At 44.2% G+C, this 21,343-nt stretch overlaps 1 protein-coding gene across 4 annotated transcripts in view; it reads left to right on the plus strand.

Moving 5' to 3' along the window:
* The window catches only part of PLXNC1 (plexin C1), a 134,958-nt gene that overhangs the window by 19,110 nt on the left and 94,505 nt on the right, over positions 1–21,343 (plus strand). The window contains exon 1 of one of the 4 annotated variants that reach the window (XM_059726194.1): positions 12,387–13,406. The exons of 2 other annotated variants lie outside the window; for them this stretch is intronic. In XM_059726194.1, coding sequence (XP_059582177.1) covers positions 12,471–13,406 — 936 coding nt within the window. In that variant the 5' untranslated portion in view covers positions 12,387–12,470. Of the gene's footprint in view, positions 1–12,386; positions 13,407–21,343 lie in introns of those variants that run through there. One more of the 4 variants, XM_019480875.2, reaches the window with a different exon arrangement.

Below are 21,343 nucleotides of genomic sequence, written 5' to 3' on the forward strand. Positions count from 1 at the left end.
GGCTGGAGCTCTGGGCAGGTGTTGGCAGCACCTCCAGCTCTGGCCTGGGGTATGTGGTGGGGGCAGAGCCACAGCCATGTGCCCTGTGTTGGAGCCAGAGCTGCTGCCTCCACTGCTTCCTTGCGCCCTGGGCTGGATGCAGCCTGCAAGGCGCCCTGCAGTCTGAATCCAGCCTGGAGCACAAAGTGAGTTTGACAACCCTGCTCTAGCCTGTGCTAAAGCCAGTGGCACTGCCTTTTCACAGCTACCAGCAAAACTCCCCCTGACTTCTAAGGTGTTAGGATTTTCCTTCATGACCCTGTCACTACAACATGAGCAGTATGGGGAATCCACTTCCCCCTCAAGAAACTGGCCTGAATGGAACAGCTTGCAGACCTGGGCATCATAGCACTATATTAGGGAGTCCTGTCAGAAGAGAGGCACCTATAAAAGCTAGGATAATCTTAATGTTTTCCTTAATAATTTTATTTATAAATCCCCTACCAAGGCATTTGGTGTGCTGAGTAACAGTGGAGTAAAAATAGCCAGGTTAAGCACTGAATAAGTATTAGAATAACCCCCCAACTGAAAAAAATTAAACTTGAAAGTGGAAAAAACAAGAAGCTGAAGACAACCAGAAAGAGAAGTAAAGCGAGTGGCTATCTGCAATGGCAATGCAAATTAACTTGGTGTGTGAGAAAGACTGAGAAGGCTTTTAAGTGTTGTTTACAGTGGGAAATATGGACTAAGACAAATGCCAAGGGAATGTGAACTCTGCATCAGAGAAAAAGTAGTTGTCTGCCAGCCTCTGACACAGGGCAGAGAAAATATGGCATGCAGGCCAGATCTGGCCTGCCGGGTGAGCCCGTGGGCGCCCACCAAGGAATTGTACCCCTTCCAGCCCATGTGTTTCGCTCCCACCATCATGTGCAGGAGGGCCCCGGCCCTGGCCCAGACCATTACGCACAACTTCTGGGCGGAATCACTGCTGCCACTGTTGCAGCAGAAGGGGGACCTGCTCAGATTCTCTGGCCTCCAGCAGCTGCTCTTTGTGTCCCTGCTGCAGCACTTTCTCTGGGCAGCAGATAGGGAAGCAGCGGGGTGCTTTGTGTCTAATGGGGGGTGCCTTGTGTCTAAAAATTTTGAAAACCACAGGCCTAGAATGTGTGAAGACTTGTTTTTACATGAAACTGTAAAAAAGGAAGTGTCCATTATCTTAGCTTAGAACTGTGCATTTTCTCTCATTGTGATAGCAAGTTTTAGCAGCCAGATATCTAAATCTTATGTAGAAGTATTTCTGCATTCATTGCAGAGACTAAAAGCAAAAGTAAAACAACACAGCTGGCCCTTGTTCACAGTAGTAATGCCTAATTGGTAATGATAATTGCTTGTAGGAAATAAAAAGTCTTTGGCCATCCCTGGTCTCATCAAGTATTCTTTTTCTTAGAACAGTCGTTTAAAAAATACATATCTGAAACCCAGCTGTTGATTACTTATTTAGTCACAAAGTTGGATGAATTAAGTGGGACCTTGCAACAAACAAGTATGAAGGCATCGGTGGCAGTTATGTGGTTTGTGTTATGCTGAGATTTATACCAAAACTGAAGTCCCCTTTAAGTGTAGCCTTCAGATTTGGGGCAATAACTTTTCAGAGAGCAACTGCATTTTCTCGATATTAATTAGGGAACTATTTTAAACTTCTCTATTATAAGGAGGTTTCTCTTTGAAATTTTGCTTTATCTTCTTCTTAGTTCCTCCTGAAATGAATAAGCTCATACTACCATTGGATTTCCTCTTCCTCTCACAAGGTGCTTACAGACATACAGGCCTTTGCTCTGACTCATTGCACTTTAGATAAAGCTGCATGAGTTAGAGTGCCTCCCCAACCCAACAGACATTTGCCTGTTGGGTTGGGTGGGGGGCAGGGGGATAAAGCCTGCCTGCAGGAGCCCAAGAAGCCTGTCTACAGCTGCCCTTCTCCACCAGCCCCTGCCCCCACTGAACCCTCCCCTCCCCCAGCTCTGTGGCTGTCTCTAGGAAGGAAGGGGGAGCGAGCTGCTGGTTGGGATTTTCCTGGCCAGAGCTGGAGCATGAGGGCTGGGGAGGGGACTCCAATCCACCTGTCTCCCTCCAGCTCAGGCCAGGCAAGCCCTAGCTGCCAAGGAAATCCCCCTCACCTGTCTTTTCCTGTACATAGCCCCCAGGAGCAGGGTTGGGTTCAGTGGCAACATGCAGGGAGTGCACAGGGGTGCACATGCATCCCCTGAGAGCACCAGTGTGCCCCCTGACTGGCCGCGCTCACCACTTAGGCGATGGGCAGGGGTGCAGGCGGGAGCACTGGTGCCCCCCATGCAAGCTCCGGCCGATTACTGAGTTAGCTGCAGCTGCTTCTGGGAGTGGCTACAGCAAACAGCTGGCACTTTCTCCTGGAAGCAGCCATAGCCACTCCTGGAAGCAGGTGCAGTGATCACAGCGATTGGCTGCAGCAATTGGCTGTTGCGGGATTGCCCTGTCTTTAGGATCACCCACGAGGGACCTCCCCTCCCTGGTCTGCAGGATCAACCATGGGGGACCCCCCGATCGCCGGACGGCTGGGGATCCGGAAAGGGGGGGAGCCCCCCCGGTCGGTGGCGGGACTGGTCGCAGGGTGGGGGGCATGGACTGCCCCCTGACTGAGGTGACACCAGTCACCCATGGTTGGGTTGCATCAGCTCAGTCCTGATTGCACCACAACTTCCCAAAGGAGCTCCGAAGTGGAACACCTTCATCTGATCCCTCATTTGATGAGGGTTAATTTTTCTTGTGATCGGCCACTTTAAAAGTGCTCTGCAGCCAGGCATGTGTCATGGTATGGCTGTAGAGTGCATTCAGGGGGCTGATTGTGTGACAAACATAACTTCTGTCTGTCCCCATGGTGAAATCAGAGAAGCCAGGAACTCCTGTGACAACTCTGAGTCTCATAGACTGAGACTAGCCTTCCTTCAGTGTGACCCAGGTCGTTCTAGGCTGCCTCCAGAAAATGTTGCCAACCTCTGTTCTGCATCACAGTTTTGCTTTGCTTTGCATTTTGGTACTTCCTCACCCAACAAATGATAGACAAGCACTTTTGATAGGGCATTTGTTTCTAAGAACATCTATCAATGTCTATTTCAATCATATTAATGGTGGCTTGTTGCTAAAGAAACCATGGCAAAAATGTAGTTGAAATGTGCCTGGAAATTCCTAACAGTTAATGCCTTTACCAAAACTCCACCAAATTAGATAAACACCTATTTTGCAGAATTAATTTTGCTATCATAATCACTGTTTACCATTTGATGGCTAGTCTACTGATGACTAGTTAAATACTGATTTCCCACATTTGCTTATCAGAGCAAGGCCTGGGGCTTATCCATGCCAAAATCTTTATTCACAGCTTTTTGGTCCTTTTTGTTCCCAACTTGCATTAGAGCTTTATTATTTTCCACAGTTGCAATCTACTGGGTGTATAGAAAGCCTCACAACACACTCAGAAAACTAGCATTGCATACTGTGCTACAGCAAGTTGTTTGTTCTAAGTCTGTGCAGTTACTGAATGGTAAAAATTTTAACTTAATATCACTAAAAGACCTACTGGATTATTTGGGAAAAAGTCTCTGACTGGATTATTTTATGAATTAACTGAGTAAGAGAATATGGAAAAATTCAATCTTTCAAAACATGCACACATGGCATGCAATTCTATTACCCTTTGTATGCCTAAATGGGAGTTTTCCAGTAATGGAAATGACCTCTGTGACATTGATGCACAGGTTGCAATTCTATTACTCCTATGAGTGCATGCATTAACAACTAAACAGCTGCTGTGAATGGTCAGTAGGTACATGGTGGCCAGGCATGTATACAGCTACATAGGCACACCTGGAGTACACACACACGTCACAGAATTGTAGATAGACAAAACCCCACTGGTAGTAGATGGAGGAGGGTGGGGCCTCTAGCATTTTAGCCCCAATAACTGAGTGGTTAAGGCACCCACCTAGAAAAGCAGGGTACCTATACATGTGTTCTGATGCATTCTAATTAAAATACATCAGAGCCGATTCAGTTAATCGAGTCTGCCGGACCATTCTACCTAGAACACTCTGGTGTGCTGCTGTGTCACATGTATTCAGCATCCCACATTTCAAAATGGTGGCGGGGTGCTTTAACTGAAACTCGTCCAATGAACTTTAGTTAAAGTGCCTTCATGGCCATTTTGAAATGTGGGGCGCTGAATACATGTGATGCTGCAGTGTTTTAATCAGAGTGGCTGTCCAGGAGCTTCTCTAATTAAAATGCCTTCCCTGCCCCAGCACATGTATCAACACCCCTGGAGACTTGGCTTCTAGTCCACATCCTTTGTTGGAGTTTGAACCTGTCTCACCAACTTCCTAGAAGAGTAGTCTAAGTGTCACACCATGGGTCAGGCGTTATCCAATTCCTTTTTCAGCTCTCCTGAAATTTCAGTTTCAGGGATTTTGACATTGGCGCCCGGGGCAGGCCAGAGTGAAAGATAAGTGGGGCCAGGAGGAAGAAAATAAGCTAGAGAGTATGTGGCTCTCAGAGATTAATATGTTCCTTTTTTTCCTTGTGTCTGTTGTTATGACAATCAAAGATGCAATAGAAAAAATATTGCATGGTAGATTCCCACTGGACCAAATGTCTCTTCCATTCCCAGCTCTTGTGAAGCCCTATGAGGGCATATGGAGTCACCATTTAACTCCCAGTGCTTGTATGGGGCAATATGCAAGACTTACAGGAAGTGGGGTAATGGAGATACCAGCATGCACTTGTCAGAGTCTGGTAACATTTTGTGACATAGACAATTCCCAGGAGAAGGGGAAGAGCAAAGCAGGAAACTGTGCATGTGTTTGTGTGTGTGTGATGTAGATTTACACACACACACATATATATGTACACACACACGCACAGTTAACTAGAGAAACAAATGCAAATAAAAATATAGAGGGGGGGGGGAAAAGATATAAGAAAAAAATAAATAAAGGCCAGAAAATATGGGAGAGTGAGAGGCAGATGAAGCAGTATAGCCACTCCACTGAGAGATGGGATTCAATAAAATGGTAGGGAATTAGTATTCCAGATGGCACTGATCTAAGTCAATTTAGGTTGAAGACTCCTTTTAACATTGCTAGTGAATTCTTCCAAACAGGCTTCCTGGTAAATCACTGTGTCAGTTGCCAGTCTCATTCAGGTCATTTATTGAATTCATTTCATTATGAAAAAAACATTATTTTAAAGGAAAAGAAAAACATTTAATTAGTTACACCTCCTGCCTCCGTCAGATACAATGCTGAAACAGCATATAAAGAAATGTTGACTGCAGTATTAACACATGGTGTTGAATGAAATAAAAAATTAAAATAAACATAATTCATTTAAATCATTTCAGGCAGTAACTTCAGTATCTTGGGTCTTTTATTAACTCAGTGGGTGAACTTTGAGAGGATCACTTGACAGAAACTGTATTTTCATAATCTTTTAAAAACACAACTGAAACTTCTCTGGTTAAATTAAGTAAACTTTAATTAAAGCTAATGGAAAGAGAAACTACCAAGTCCTGCCTTTGTGGAGAGTAATTTTAGAGAACTGAGCATTAAAAGGCAACTGTTACCTGGAAAACTTCAAAAAAATGTTCCATATAGAAGCTGTTTTTCTCATATGTCATGTGTTCATCTTTCCATCTTTTTCTATGATTACTAGAAATTTCTTAACGGGAAAAGAATATTTTTAGACTCCACTCTTCAAAAACTTAATATCTTATAGGTTTAGGCTATTCTGTGTGATCCTAACAGTCTGTTTCCTTGTAATTTTTTTCATAAACAAAAACAAAAAAGGGGAAGTGAAGTTAGGGAAACGTGTGATCTTCAATCACAATATGATAAAATCTATCCAGCATAGCATATGAGGAGTTAACCTCAGTTCAGCCTTTGGCTGTGTAGACCTGCTTAGGAAAAGCCTTTATGGAAGGCACTTGGGAAGTTTAAGTGGAAATAATTTATTTGAGACGATCATGTTCCACTTTGGGGGAACACAGGGCTCCAGGAGTCTTCAATTTACTTTCCGATTTTATTAGCTTGTTTCTGTGCCTTGTTTATAAAATCAAGTATTGCCAGACAGAGCCTGCTGACGGTGAGCTTTTTTTCTGTTAAGTCATTCTGCCAGTTTACAGTAGGGGAAACAGACTGATTGGGCAATAGGAGGTCAGTCTTGCTGCAAAACAAGGCCGGTTGGTCCAAAAAGTTTGGGAGCCACTCCTTTAAATAATCAAGGGACACTCTTTGGTGTGTTTCATTAACTTCTCTTGAAGTGAATAGATATGTTCCTCTGCTAATGAACACAGTATTTGGAATCTGATTTGACTACTAAATGATATAATGTGTCAAATTATGCAATATTAGTGTGGGTCAATTAAGTATGACACTTAAATGCTGGAACTATAAATAAGTGGCCACGGATACTTACAAAGGTCATGAGCTTGTAGAACAGTGAAACTACTTTTGGAAATTACAGGAAAAAAAGAACAGTAACAGGGATTTTGATTTTTCCATAGGCAGCCTGTTCTTATTATGGAGGCACTTACTGTGGAATTCCATTATGCAAGTGTTAGTAACAATTCCATCGATAAACTTAAATTCTGGACTTTAAAGTAGGCATTATTCTTTAGGGATGAAGGTTACAGTATATTATTTTCCAATTTACAGCTCTCACCTTGAATACTGAATGAGTGTTTGGAGTTTTTACAAGTAAATCTGTTAGAGTTAAAATTAATTTAAAATGGGCTCTTAAAGAATTTTAGCACTTATTATCACACCTTTCTTTGTCATGAAGGATCTTAATAATGGAATAATACAGGATTTTCACATTTTTCATAGAGTTAAAGCTTACTAAAATCTTGTGCAGGGGCTGCATTTGAAAAACTCATCCAGTAACCTACATTATTAAAGATTAGCCTAATATTGATGACATTGGCATGCAAAGGAGAGAAAAGGAGACAGAAAGGAGGCAACTGAGGCAGCAACGTGAAATCACCTAAGAACAGATCTTCCTTTGTTTTTTAACTCATGTATATAAGCTCAAGTCCTGAAATCTTTACTGAATTCTCATACAAGCAAAACTTCAAGTGGGTCAGATTCCCCTCTCTGATTTCACACATCCCATTAATGTTGTTATGATTGTGAAGACTATAGACAGAGCTTGAGCAACAGTTCAGGTCACTCTTAAAAGGAGGGGGTAGAACTGCATGTTGTAGACTAACTAAGTCAGAGTGATATAAAGCATAAGTCTTTGTGAGCCTGAGCTGTGAAAGGACATGTACAGAACAGTGTACAAACTCATTTTCCTTCATAAAAAACTCAACATTTGAAGCAAGTTCTACTTATTCTGCAATAATATTTTGCACACAAGAAAATATTGTTATCCCCCACTCAAAGAGAAGGCAAATGGAGACACACTGAGTTATGGGACTTGTCCAAGGTCACACACACGCTTGTAGCAGAGCTGGAAATAGAATTCAGGTTTTGTGCATTCTTTCTCAGTGTCAGTTTGTGACTTAGAATAGGAGGAGCATATTTTAGTTCCATGGAGCAGAGGGGAAAGTGCTATTTCTTTTCTGCATGAAATTCCGAGTTGCTCCTCCTTTTTTATACCACAAAAACTTTTGATAAGGAAATTACATTAAAGAAAGAAAAAAAATGAAATGCTTAAAGAAAACATGCTTTGGGCTCATGATTTCTTTGGTCAGTCCTTCAGAATGGTTAGTGTCACTTAGATGGGCTGAAAACTTGTTCCTTCCTTCCTTCCTCTTTCTTCTCAAACAATGCACAGCAGTGTTGTTAACTACAGAAATCTACTGTACATAAATATTTGACTTTGTGGTAGCATCCTCTTCACTTTAGAGCACTGACCTCCTTTACGCAGTTGCATTATTTGGAGAACTTTTATAGTTAAGTGCTAAATAGCTTGTGATAGTTGAATTTATTCTTTTAGGTCACAGAAGACTCTATATATACCTGGAATTTCCTTACTGTAGATAAATAGAAAAAAAGGAGAAAGCCCAGAAACAACCAACTACTACATTCAAATCTAAAATTTCAGGAGCAGTTGCAGGGGCACTCTAAAGTGAATGTAGAGTTCTCAAGCTTAAGCTACATTTGGTGGTGTCTGTTTTGGGCAGTTCCTCTATAAAATCCTAAACTCTGCTAAATTTGGCATGCAAATGAACAATAAGGAAGAGAGAAAGAAGGCTATTGAGTTGTGGATAGAGAGACATTACTGTGTAAAATGTTAACTCAAGAAGTGTTCTGTTTGACAATGAAGGAGTTACAGTAGGGGAAACAGACTGATTAGGCAATAGGAGGTCTTAGTCTTGCTGCAAAACAAGGCCGGTTGGTCCAAAAAGTTCAGGAGCCACTCCTTTAAATAATCAAGGGACACTCTTTGGTGTGTTTCATTAACTTCTCTTGAAGTGAATAGATATGTTCCTCTGCTAATGAACACAGTTTATGGAATCTGGAATCAGTATTTGGAAACTAAGAAGAGGTCTCACTTCACTTTATCTCACATGCATAGGATCAAGTCCTGGAGTCCTAATTCAGTTCTCACTCAGGCAAAACTCTGAGTTACATTTTGCTCTCAGATTTCACAGGAGGAGACTTCAGGAGTAAATGGGAACTCAATAATTTGTTAACTTCACTGGGAATTATGCTTTAGTAAAGAGTTCAAGATATGGCCATCAACATGTCAAACATGCAACATAAAACAGGCTGGTTCTACTTTGGCAGATTTCTCCACAGGATTTAGGAATATGGAAAGTGAAAATGAAGTAGTATTTTGGATGAAACCATAGTCTTAAGAACAAATATTATATTGTACAGATAAAGAAGTAAATGCAGTAAAAATATCTGTAATTTTACATTTATTTTGTAAACATACATCAGTTGCCCTGCCTCTCATTACTTTTATGCCAGTAAAAATATTTTACAATCACTTGCACAGTACAGCACCTAGTTATATAAAGTACTAGTTCAGTACATTCATTTTCATTTTCCACAATTTCAGCATGAGCTTAATCCAGCTCCATTTCTCTTGAGGGAGGCCTGAGCACCCTCAATAGCTGTAGACTTCCAAAACTTCAACAGAAGTTGAGTTTGGCAGCACCTTGCAGTAAGGAGCAAAAGCTCACTGTAACAATCTGTCAGTTGTCCAAAACAACCTCTGGATAAAAGAAATGTAGCCTACTTTAGACAAGAAGAGGAATAAATAAATGAGCCATACAGTGCCATAGCAAGGAAGTTTGGCACCCAGGGCAAGCCCATAGCAGCAGCCCACCCTTGCCCCACACACAGATCCAAGGGGCACACGTCCCCCCATGCTTGCCTGGGGGTGCACGCAGTGGTGGGAGCTGACCCCTCCATGTCCCTGCGCCCCGCCCAAACAAGCCTCTCGCAGCTCTGTCCTGTGCCCTGCCCTGGCTGGTGCCTGTTGGTGCCCCTTTGCTTTGGCATCTGAGGCAGTTGCCCCACTTGCCCCTCCCTTGCTATGGTACTGGAGACATACCCTGCAAGTCAATGCACTTGAGCTTTTAAGAAATCCACAGAAGAACAGCTTTTAGAGATATTGTCCGTTTGCTGAATGTAGCCTCCCACCTGTGCACTGAGATGTGAAACTAGGATTAGTTAGTAAAGTTCACTGTTGGCCTCATGTCATGAGGTCAAGTAAGCCAAAAGCTAGACTACAAACAGCTTCATAACTTAACACCTTGAACTAAACCAAGAAGCGGATACGAAGTCAGTGTTGTGTTAAGTGTCAAGTGTTCAACCAAGTTCGCACTGCAAAAGCAGTGTATTTCAGCAAAATCAGCTTGCCAAAAAAAAATGCTTACATATTGACTAAGAGCCTAGTTCTGTACAAGAGTACATCTTTACTACTTCACCAGAAGCAGCGTGCTTGCTTTGCATCTCTAGTGTGAAGACAAGCTATACCCGATAACAATTCCATCACATTACATTGCATTTTTTAGGATCTGTACGTACTCTTTCAGTTAATGCCTATGAAGGAGTATAAAAAATAGAGGGTTCTGGCTGTGGGAATGAAATATGTCAGGGGCTCTGATTACTTGAACCTGCAGATCCAGGGCAAAAGTAAGTGTCTCATGTAGCAACTGCTACTGGATGTGGTCTTTGAGGAAAGAAATGTAAATCTGTTGTGCATGTTACACTTCTTGTATGTGAATATAGGGCATGATTCTCATTTAAATATAGGCTACTATATGGTATTTAGCTGTGAAAAGGACCTTTAGAATAACTGGTGCCTCAACTCTAAACATGCACTTTCTTATTTAAGTTAGCCCTATGTCTGCCTCCACTAGGAGATTCCAGTCTCTATCAGGAGAAAACATTAAGATTTTTTTCCTTGCATAGTCACATTTTATTTAGGACTCAGCAAAAATAGATTATCTGCTGCTTGCTGAGTATGTAAAATATGGTTCTGCTTTTGCTGAGTCCCTACTGGAAGTGACCCAGGAGAAAAAAATATTCAACAAGTTATCTCTTTCTGCACAGTTAATTTCAGTGAAATTGCACATTTGCTTATGCAAACATATAGTTTGGAGAAGTTAGATTTCTTTTTGTGCGTCAGGAGGAACAGCAAGAAATTCTGCCATCATGCTTGTTCTACACCAAAGAAATGCAACTTTTTTGATAGAGGTGCAGTATATCGCCATGGAAGACTTGCTGAAAAAACCTTTTATGGTGTGATGATCTGAATTAAAACTGGTTTCTTTTTCTGTTATCACCAGAGAGATAGTAGTGAAGTGACTAAGAGAATCATTTTGAGGTGACTCCACTCAGAGTCCAAGAAGAATTCAATTACTGCAGATTGGATTGGAAGCAAGGGGGGGGGGGGGATGTTATTTGCAGCTGCAAGGTGATTGGAAGATAGGTCCAGGGCTTGGCAGTGGGGCCATGGTCCAACAAAGATTGGGAACCATTGGTCTAGACACCCAGGCCTAGGACGTAATTGTACCCATGATTGCAGTGGAAGTTGAGAAGGCTCAATACCTTATAGAAATAGGTCCTAGCTGAGACCCCATTGCCCAATGACATATCAATTCCTATAGATCCCAGTGGGACTTGTCATAAAGATGGCAAGACTAAAGAAGAGTTGCTGTCCTCACCACCAAAATGTAGGCGTCTCCAAAGAGAATTTAATCTCATACAGAATATGTCAGACCAGGTCGAGACAGGGCATGCAGAATACCGTGTTCAGTGCCACCTTACATCAGGAAGGGAACTTTAGAGTGGCCAGAAGATTGACCTGGAGAGACCCTGGAGATAACCTCAGCCCATGTTTGGAAGATGGTCTTTGTTATGGTTCCATGACATCTGATGAAGTGAGCTTCAGCTCACCAAAGCTTTGTGCTACAGATATATATAACTACCAAAGTAGATGGAAGAAAGAACGAAAGAAATGTAATCTACTTTGGTTAGTGTATAGGGTCCAAATTCTATGTGACTTCAGCTTATGGGTTTTTATTGCAGCCCCCAGCAGCTGGAGCTCAGTTTTATCTTGAAGGTAGTCTTATGTAGAGTTTAGATGATGGGTTGCACAGGACAATTTGGATAGGGATGATCCTGCCTCAGGCAGGGGGTTGGATTAGATGACCCCTGGCGGTCTGTGCCAGCCCTCCTCCTCTCACATTCTACACTTCACTAAAATTAGCCAAGTGCCTGGATTTGGCAGCTCCCAGAATAGACAGGCTCACCCAAAGCTGATCGCGGCAAAGGGTAGGAGGCCACAGCCAAACATCAGTGCAAGTCCCAACTTGGGCATGGAGGGCAAGCACCCCACAGATCAGGGATGGGCAATTATTGTGGGCAGAGGGCTGCTTGGCAGGAAGCTCAGGGCAGATCAGTATTAATTTTCTAAATGTTTTAGGGGCCCCGCGGGCGAATAGAATGGCCTGGCAGGCCACATCCGGCCCTCGGGCAGCATTTTGCCCACCCCTGCCACAGATGCTGCCGGGGCAAGCTGGGGATCTGTGATCAAAGAAGCAGGTGACAGGCAGCTCAGAGGAAACTGTGGCTCAGCAACCATTCACTCACTCCCGGGGCCACTTGATCATAGAGTCCATCCGTGAGTCCCAGGGCCGGAAGGGGCCTCAGCCGACCTCAAGCTGCCCCGAGCCCGCCACGGGGAGAGCAGCCCCTGAAACGCTGTCACGTTGTACTGGAGGGGGGGCGAGGCTGCGCCCAGGTGCCTTCTCTCGGGCTCCCCGGGCAGCGGCAGCAGCGAGCGGGCTGTGGCGGGAGCCCGGCCCACTGCCGGCCCCGCCGCGGGAGAAACTCCCCGCCCGCAGGCGGCGGGCGCGGCGGAGGCAGCGCGGCCCCTCCCGCAGCCATGGGGCAGCGGCGGCGGCAGGCGCGCGGAGCGGGGCGGCAGCCGCCGAGCGCATGAGGCGGGCGGGGAGGGGGTGGCCGGCCGGCCTCCCGCTGGCCCCGGCGCTGCCCCTACTGCTGGCGCTGGCGGCGGCGGGGGGCTCGCTGCTGGCGGGGCGCTTGGCGCTGCCGCACGACATCGAGAGCCTGGCGGTGCGGCCGGGCGCGGTGCTGGCGGCGGGCGGCAGCTGCCTGTACGAGCTGGAGCCGGCGCTGCGCGGGGCGCGGGACGTGCTGCACATGGGCCCGGCGGGGCAGTGCGCGCAGCCTGCCGGCGCCCACAGCAAGCTGCTGCTGCCCTACGGCACCGACCGGCTGCTCGCGGGCTGGACGCTGCACCACGGTAGCTGCCAGCTGCTCCGCGGGCTCAAGGTGGAGGGCAACCAGAGCCAGGTGGTGAGCTGCCTGCCCCGCGGCTCCACAGCCGGCGTCGTCTTCCATTGGCCGGGGGGCGAGAAGTCGGGCGACTACCTGGCCGTGGCCGCCGTCTACTCGCTGGACGGGCAGTTCAGCTGCGGCCTGGTGACCTCGCAGGCCAATATTGTCCTCACCATCCGCGACCTGGGGAACCTGATGCCCATGGACAGCTTCGACCCGCTCAAGTACAACAAGACGCCGCTGCACTTTGTGGACGCCTTCTTGTGGCACGATCACCTCTTCTTCCCCTACTACCGCCTGCCCCATGGGCCGCCTAGCGTCGTGGTGCTCAACACCAGCCGGCATTTCCAGGCACCTAGCCAGGTGCGCCTGAGCTGCGGCTGCCGCAGCCACATCCTGGCCTCCAGCACCCTGCCGCAGCAAGGGTTTTGGGCCGCCGTCTTTGCCAACCAAACAGAGCGGCCGGCCTGGGCCGCACCGGCCTGGGACAACACTGCGCTCTGCCTCTTCGACCTGGCGTTCCTGCGGGACGCCAGCCCGAAATGTGTTTCTGACTTCAGCCCCACCAGCTGCGTGAGTCTGCACTTTGCTCCCTTCGGGGCTCCGGGGGGCTGAGCCAGGCTGGCCTCTTCAGGCCTGGCTCCACCGAGCGCTCCTTCATGTGAAGAGAGGGGCTTCTGCCCCGCTTCTCTTTCAGCAGGGCTGCGCGTGAGTGTAAGGCACCAGCCAACAGGCAGTGGGGATAAAGTGTGCCCCACCACATGGGGCAGAACAGCCTCACTATCCATTCGTATTAAAGCCAGATGGGTCGAGGTCAACATTTCATAGAAGTAGGACGTTGGCTCTCATGGTTCCCCTGCTTTACCTGTGGCTGCTCCAGGTGTAATGTCTGTGTTGTGTTAGGGTTGAGGGTAGGCATGTGTAGAGTTTAGATTATGGCTTTATGGGATGATTGGGATGGCAATGACCCTGCCTCAGGCAGGGGGTTGGACTAGGTGCCCTCTGGAGTCCCTTCCAACCCGACTTCTCTATGACTCTATGAGGTGCAGTGAGCTGCCTACCTGACAGCTGGAAGAAGCCAGCTGCAGAGTTGTACTGCAGCTCTTTTTTTGTGGGCTTGCCCCTTCTATTGTGTGGGTATTCGTTCCTTTGCACACATGGCCGGGCTGAATGTATTGCACCATTCACCCGTTCATGGTGTGATCTTTCCTTTGCAGTTTCAGTTTATTGTGTAGGTGACCAGTTGGTTGCAGAATGATATGTAACCTTGAGCACGGGCCTTAAGAGGTGTTCTGGTGATGCCAAAGAGAAACTTGATGCGCCAGGCTTCCTGCTCTCTCCCTGATGCTTTCCATGCGCGTGAGATAGCTTGTATCTGCTGCTAGTCCCTCTGTGCTTCAGCATAGGCTCACAAACAGATTGAGACAGACAAAGCAACAGTGCAGGGTGGTAGGGTTGTTGGGGCTCCCTTGCATACATCATTCCCTTGTGTACCACTGGCTACTGAAGTGTTGGCTGTGGGAATAGTTGTATTGTTTGTGGCTGTCCTGAGGCATACCTGAATTATCCTGTGGAGAGCCCCAATCAGCCCCCTCCCCCGTCCCCATGCAACGCTATTGCCTCCACCCTCTGAACAGTTAGGCATTCACACATGGAGTGGAAGGTAGGAGTGGCAGTTTCTGGTTGCTGTTTCCTGGCAACCGGAGGAAATCAGCTGAAAAATTAATTCAGAATGAGATGCTGTTTTTGCAAGGCCACTCCTCATGTCAGAAACCCTGACCTTCTTCTCTCCATGCATATCCTGAGGGCTGTGGCTAATAGAACAAGGCTGAGAAAGTAATGGGGACAGCCACAGGGGACCTGGCTTCCAGAAAGAGAGCCCTGGCAACCTCCAAGCACCAGGGATTCTGCAGCCTTTGTGCCCTTTCTCCATTATAACCCGTCCTTCACTGACCAATGCTGTTATGTTGGTTGGAACTCCTTGAGAAGTAGAGTTACCATCACTGCTTGACTTTAGATACCAGGCCCATAACTTGGAAAGGACCCTGAGATTCATTTAAACAATATCAGTGATTGTGTTACAAAAATGCAGCAGTGTTAAATTGTATCCACGTCCATACAGTATTGTAAAAAAATAAGAATTGTTCTTTATTAGTATTAAGAAGGGTGCCCCTACGGTGATTAAAATATTGTGTTGCCCTAGAGGTATGAAGTGGAGCTGTGCTTTGGATTCATGTGAAAGGCTAGTTTCAGTTGACCCAGCTGAAGTAAATGGGTATTTGGTTGCTTGAGCAGGAGAGTCAGGGGTGCACAAATGTCATTGCTAGCCACCTCATTCCTTTGTGTACCATTGGCTACTGAAACCGGTGTGCTGTATCCAACACTATCCTGATGGGCTGCTAAGCTTAGGTGGATAATGCCTGCCTGACTACTGTTATTTTATTTTATCCCAATGGTATTCCTTTCTTACCCATTTATGAAAGGGTATAAAAATTGCTTCCAAAGCAAGTCAGAGAGAGAGAGTCAAAAAAGCAAAAGGTTCAAAATCTGCAGACACGAAATGCATAACCTGGCAGTCCGTACGTAGAATTTCAATAACTTTGCAGCAGTCATAAAGGAGAGCCATGTGCCACAACACATCAGCAGGTGCATCACAGATGTGTAGAAATGGAGCAGGCAGCGATAGTTTAAACTTAGCTTACACCCCAGCCCTTTTAAAAATCTCTCTTTATATCTGGCTACAGTCATGGCAAAACAAACATATTGTACTGCTATCACTACCTGGAAATGGAGGTGTAGAAAACTTTTAACTCTGGGGACTCATTGGAACAGAGGGCTGCCAGAAAGCTCTCATACATAAATATGCATGTTATAAGTCCCGGTGATCTTTACTATTCATGTTCTGAATGAGATGGTGTAAGATGGTGCAGGTGTGTTAATGAGGACACAACAATACATTATATTTATGCAGGGTGGGATGGATTTGATTTCAATCAAATCAATTTAAATCATGATTTAAATCACTGGTCAGGAAGCCTCGATTTAATAATGGTTTTCTACAAAAATGCATTCTTGTTGTTTGAAATCCTTTATTCATTTAACTTCTTGAAACTTTGCACTGTCAGAGAAAGGTAGTGGCTTGACTTTGTGTACACAAACTTGCAGAGAGACAAGAGGGTCAATGGGTAGGTAATCAGGTCTGTTATCTCTTATCTGCATATGCTGTTCTTAACAGGAATGTTATCTCTGGAGAGACAAATCCAGTCTGAGAACTGAAACTAAGCATCACAGAGAGAAAATCATAGAAAATGCTTAATGGGATCTTCTAGACTGAGCACTGAGTCCCATTGGGTAGAGTGGTTTCTTGAATCTTTAGTAATCTATAGAGGAGCCTCTGAGAACTCCATGAGATTGAGCCCCTAATATAGTCCATGGCCTGTTTTGACCTATTTAAGGTTACATGAATATATTGTCTCAACTAATATATACTGTAATTAGAAGTTATAATCCCTATTCCATCATGATATCTTTGAGCTTTAACATATTTTAAATTAAAACGATATTTATGTGGGTTTTTTTTTAAAGAAAGCCTCTTAAAAATAAAAAGTATGATTAAATAAAACTGATTTTAAATAAAAAATCTTTTTTTTTTTTAAATCATAGATTTTTATCCACCCTGATGCAGGGTCTGAGTTTGCTTTTTTGGTGTAAATTCAGCCTTCAGAAAGAACATATAGTAGTCTCATGCTGCAGCTCTCTCTGCCTGCCTTGGATATGAATCTTTTTTGTCCATATACACATTGCTGTTTTCATTTGCTGATTGTTGCCAGCACCTGATTGCTGTTAATCACAGCAAAGGTGCTGTGGTTCTGATTAACGTGCAAAGGATCCATCTTGCTCAGTGTGCTATCCAGCAAAGAGTTTAAGCCAATTCTTAACTTTATGGGCAGTAGCAGTTCCATTCACTTCAAAGAAATTACTTCTGTATTGAAAGTTAAGCATGGATGTTAGTGCTTTACTGGAGTGAGGCCAAATTTCTCAGCACCTTGCCAGACCTAGTCTTGTGTGCATGTGCTGCCTGGTGCAGCATTGCAGCACTTGCCAAACATAATTTGTGTTGTGGTGTTAGTATTGGGTTTAAAGGTAGCATGAAATATTACTGTCTCATTGTTTGTAGTAAATACTGAATGAGAAAAGCCCTTATTAGATTGCTGTCTGTTTAATACAGCCACAGAGTTATAACTGTAGGCTTCTGCCCATATAACTGTAGGCTTCTCAATACTTTTGCCCGTATGTTCTTTGGAAATGAATGTGTTGGTGATGTGTAGTGCCTGCCCCTGAATTTGAGACATAATTGGGAACGTTGAGTGAAATTCTTAGCTACTATAAATTGGCACGGGTCTGTTGAAGTCAGTGTTGGAATTGGTAGAGCAGCACCCATTACCGTGAATGGAGAATCTGTTTTTTTTAACTTCCAGGTATGACATTTTCACTTGTGTGATAGCTTGTCTGTTAGGAGTCAAAGTCTTTTGTTTTCAAGGAAAGATTTTTAAGTTGTTGAAAAGCCATTTGGAGTCAGGATTGTACCTGTAATGAATTTTTTAGTAGCCTAGTTATCCTTTGTAGATTACCAGACTGACAGTGTTACATCTGCTGTTTGACAGAAGAATAGGCTTCCATAGCCAATATATTTAACTTGACATTGCTATAGGAAATTACCAACATTGTCCCTAGCTGTGATGATTTCTCAGTATGTCTCTATTGGTGTGGGAATTAAGCCACGGGAGTCCTGTAAGCTCTCAAATAATCAGTTTTCAACAAAAGAGTAGCTCTGAGCCATCTGGCTTGACCAGGTGTTTTTGCCTGAAACTTTTGAGAGAGTATTAAAGAACTGTGGAAGCAAGGATTAACTTCCTTGAAATCATGCAGCAGATGGGTGGGGATAGTTAAGTTAGAAGGAAAGGCAAATTCCAAGTTCTTAACTCAGTAAAAAACCAGTCATGTCATTGCCCAAATACTGTCCTTTGCTATTAATTTCTTGTAAGTCCTGGCTGGATTGCTTCATTTCCTACTGTACTATGAGGGGAACTATGGGTAATGTTTTAGACAGATTTTTTTTTACAGTCCAGCTTTGAAATTTTCATGGGGATAATTAGAATATGTTTAGCTTAGGACAACAAACTTAATTCTCTGATTTACCTGGAGCTAATTCTAAGTGGAAATGTTTACTAGTTAATTATTTTGAGGGAATGAATTATATTCAAGGAAAGGGAATCTGTTGCCTACTTGATGCTAGTTTACATTGAGAACATGATGTTGACCTTGTTTGACTGCAGAGCAGTAAAAGAAATGTAGAATAATTGGCCAGGTTCTTGGTAGCTGTAAATAAATACTGCTGCAATGAAAGTTAGTGGAGCTGTTGCTTCTTACACCTTCTAAGGATCTGATTCCATATCTGTACTTAATGATCTGCTGCAATAAGTTTGCCACACAAAAAGGGAAAAACAGTCCTGACCTCCAGGAGGTTATATCAAAAAGTATTTAAATGAAATCAAGGCAGAAAATAAAGGCATAAATTAAGCAACAGCAGCTGGATTCCTAGGGGAAGAAATCACAAATAGAATATGTTTGAGGGAGAAATGATGGAAATGCAGGGTCAAAATTAATTCAGGAGACATCTAGGTTGTGGGGAGGGGGTTTGGGGGGGGGTTGGAAGTAGAGAAGCTTGAGCAGCATGGGATTGAAGAACTACAATGAGCTGCTATGTTGGACAGGATAGAGGGACAAGAAAAGAAAGAGTGACCACTACCATATAAAGGAAGCTTAGACTGTAAATGAATCAAAACACATTTTGGTTAAGACAGAAGAGGCCTGGGAAGGTCCTGCAGTGCTGTAACCCCATTAGTCACAGTAGATGAGTAAAAGAGATGGTTAAAATATAAATGCGTGTGATTAAAAAGGGTGGGAACGATGAAAGGAGTAGCAGCTGCTACATCCTGAAGAGTGGGCAAGTTAGAAAATAGATTGCAAAAGAGTTCTGAGCATTTTTTGGTTGATTGTTTTGATGGCCTAGCTAATCAGTTTCCCCTTTTTCTAGCTACACAAAAGTGATGTAGCTCTGACGCCGCCTTTGACCAGAAGAACTGAGCTGGTACTGTCAAACTTGTTGGTGTTGCTTCTTGGGTCAGTCGGAGAGGTTGATCTAAAGTCACTTACAGTTACCATAGTGTTTCCTAGTGGTTGGGTTATTTAATTCCAGGGTCTAAATAACTTCTGCAAGGCACCTAGAATAACTTGGTTTCCCTGCATTGCATGCACTCTGAAAAAATGATGGTGGTCATGGAAATCAAATCTTAAAGCAGATCATGACTTCCTCAGTTCTCAGCTTTAACCAAAACTCACTACACATCCCAACTGTTGAAGCTTGTAATCTTGTGATGTACTGAAAAAGGAAAGGTCAATTCACTTTTTTTCTTAAGATAAGGAAACCATGTGATTATAATTATCTAAAGCAGACTTCCACAGTACAGAAGTCTCATGCCTAAATTGATTTATTTCAGTTCTATACTAGTACATGACTGTCTCCTTTTTTCCTTTTATATACAGATATCTCTTTGTTTAAATACCAAGTTTTTCCCACAAAATGTGCCTTCTGAGTTAATTAAAAATAAATCATTTAAATTACAGAAAGATATTTTAACCAAGAGTTAATTTAAGTTGTAGGGAAAAACCTCTTCTTTTGTAGGCAGATAGTTTCGTGGTAAATCATTGGACTTGGACCCAGGAGATCTGAGCTCAGTTGCTAGCTGTGTCACAGGTTTGGTGTGAGAACATGGGAGGTCACTTAACTTTTCTGTATGATTGGGTCTTACTGCTTCCATTTACCCTTTCTTTGCCTGACCAAGATGTTCCCAAGTATTCCAATGGCTCTAGTTAGATTTGTGATAAGACTCCATTCACATCAGGAATCCACCTGCAAGTAAGCACTGGACCTGCAAGCTGTTTAGCTTGTAAGAAATTGGGGGAAAGAATGTCTCTTACCAGGTGGTTCTACAGCACTGAGCACAGGAGAGATTTCGTTCTTGACTAGCATCTCTGGACTGTATTATAGTTCAGTTATATATTATGGCATATATTATATATTACAGCTAATAATAGATTACATATTGTTTGTCTGATATAAAGAGAATCTCCTAATGCACCTACATTCCAAACACTGTTCCAGAATGACCCCACTCCAGCAGCCTCAAAACTCAGGAGGCACCTACATTTTGGATTGCAAAGTTCCCTAGGCATATACACAAAAGTGATCTAATCTGGGCACCTAGGGGCATTTTTACACGTGATCTCAATGCGACACCAGGTGCTTTTAATTATTGAGCTGCACTAATTAAAAGTGTCTGCGTGTCACGTGCATCGGTAGCGCAGCACATCCCCACGCTGAGAAAATGGCAGTGGGGTGCTTGGAACTAAAGCACATTGAACGTGTTTTATTTCAAAGCGCCCTACTGCCATTTTCTCAGCATGGAGATGTACTGTGCCGCTGATACACATGATGCATGAGGCTGCCAGAGCTCATCAATTTGTGCGCTCCAGTAGACTCAGTCGAGTCTACTGTGATGCACAGGATTTCCAGCGCATTGGAGCAGTCTCTCTGCATATGTGTAAGAGCCCTAGGAGCCTAACTCCTAGCAAAACTCATTTGTCATCTAGAATGGTAGTGGGGCAGTAGCTAAACTGCCTGTGTTCCCCAAAAGACAGCCATTAGACATCCTTTGAGCATACTTACTTCACACCAACAGCACTGTTTGGCACAGAGCTCAGTTGCCACAGTTACTTTAGCTCGAAAGAATGGTTGGTGGAAGTGCCACTGCCACCAAACAGTTGTGTGTGAATTTAGTTGCTACAGCATTCACTCAGGGGGGTGGAGACTTGGATTCTAGGCCAGTATAGCATGGTGGGATTGAGAGCCACTTTTCCCACATCCCCGGAGAATGCCCCAAACACCAGGATATAGAACAATCTGGGTGGGGAGTAGTCTCATGTTTCCTGTCGAAGTTGAGTATTGGGCAGACAGGAATGCAGCAGTGGTGGGACCAGGAGTGTAAGCAACAGGAAGTATGACTCTGTACTCTAGTTTTAGGGCACTCTGCTGAGAGTTGGGAGACCTGGGTTATAGGCTTTGACCTCGAGTTATTTCTGTTTTCTAATCAATGTGAAATGTGTGTGTGTCTTCATCAGTGGGCTACAGAATTAGGTTCTTTTGCTTGTTCTCCTTGTGGCCCCATCTCTTGCTTTCCTTTCTGTCCATTGGTCCAGCTTCAACAGAAGTGGGGCAGTGGAGGGGTTCCCTGCCTTTTACCCAAACTAGCTTATAGACTTTATGGTTAGAGCCATATCATGGGAGAAAGGATATATGTGGAGTTGAATCCACTGAAGCTGAGGTCTCCAACCTCCAGGGCAAGTGGAATTAGGAAACAAGGCAATCATGCAAAAGTTGGGTGAGGCTA

This window comes from Alligator mississippiensis, chromosome 4 (genome assembly GCF_030867095.1).
Source record: "Alligator mississippiensis isolate rAllMis1 chromosome 4, rAllMis1, whole genome shotgun sequence".
Classification (NCBI taxonomy): Eukaryota; Metazoa; Chordata; order Crocodylia; family Alligatoridae; genus Alligator; species Alligator mississippiensis.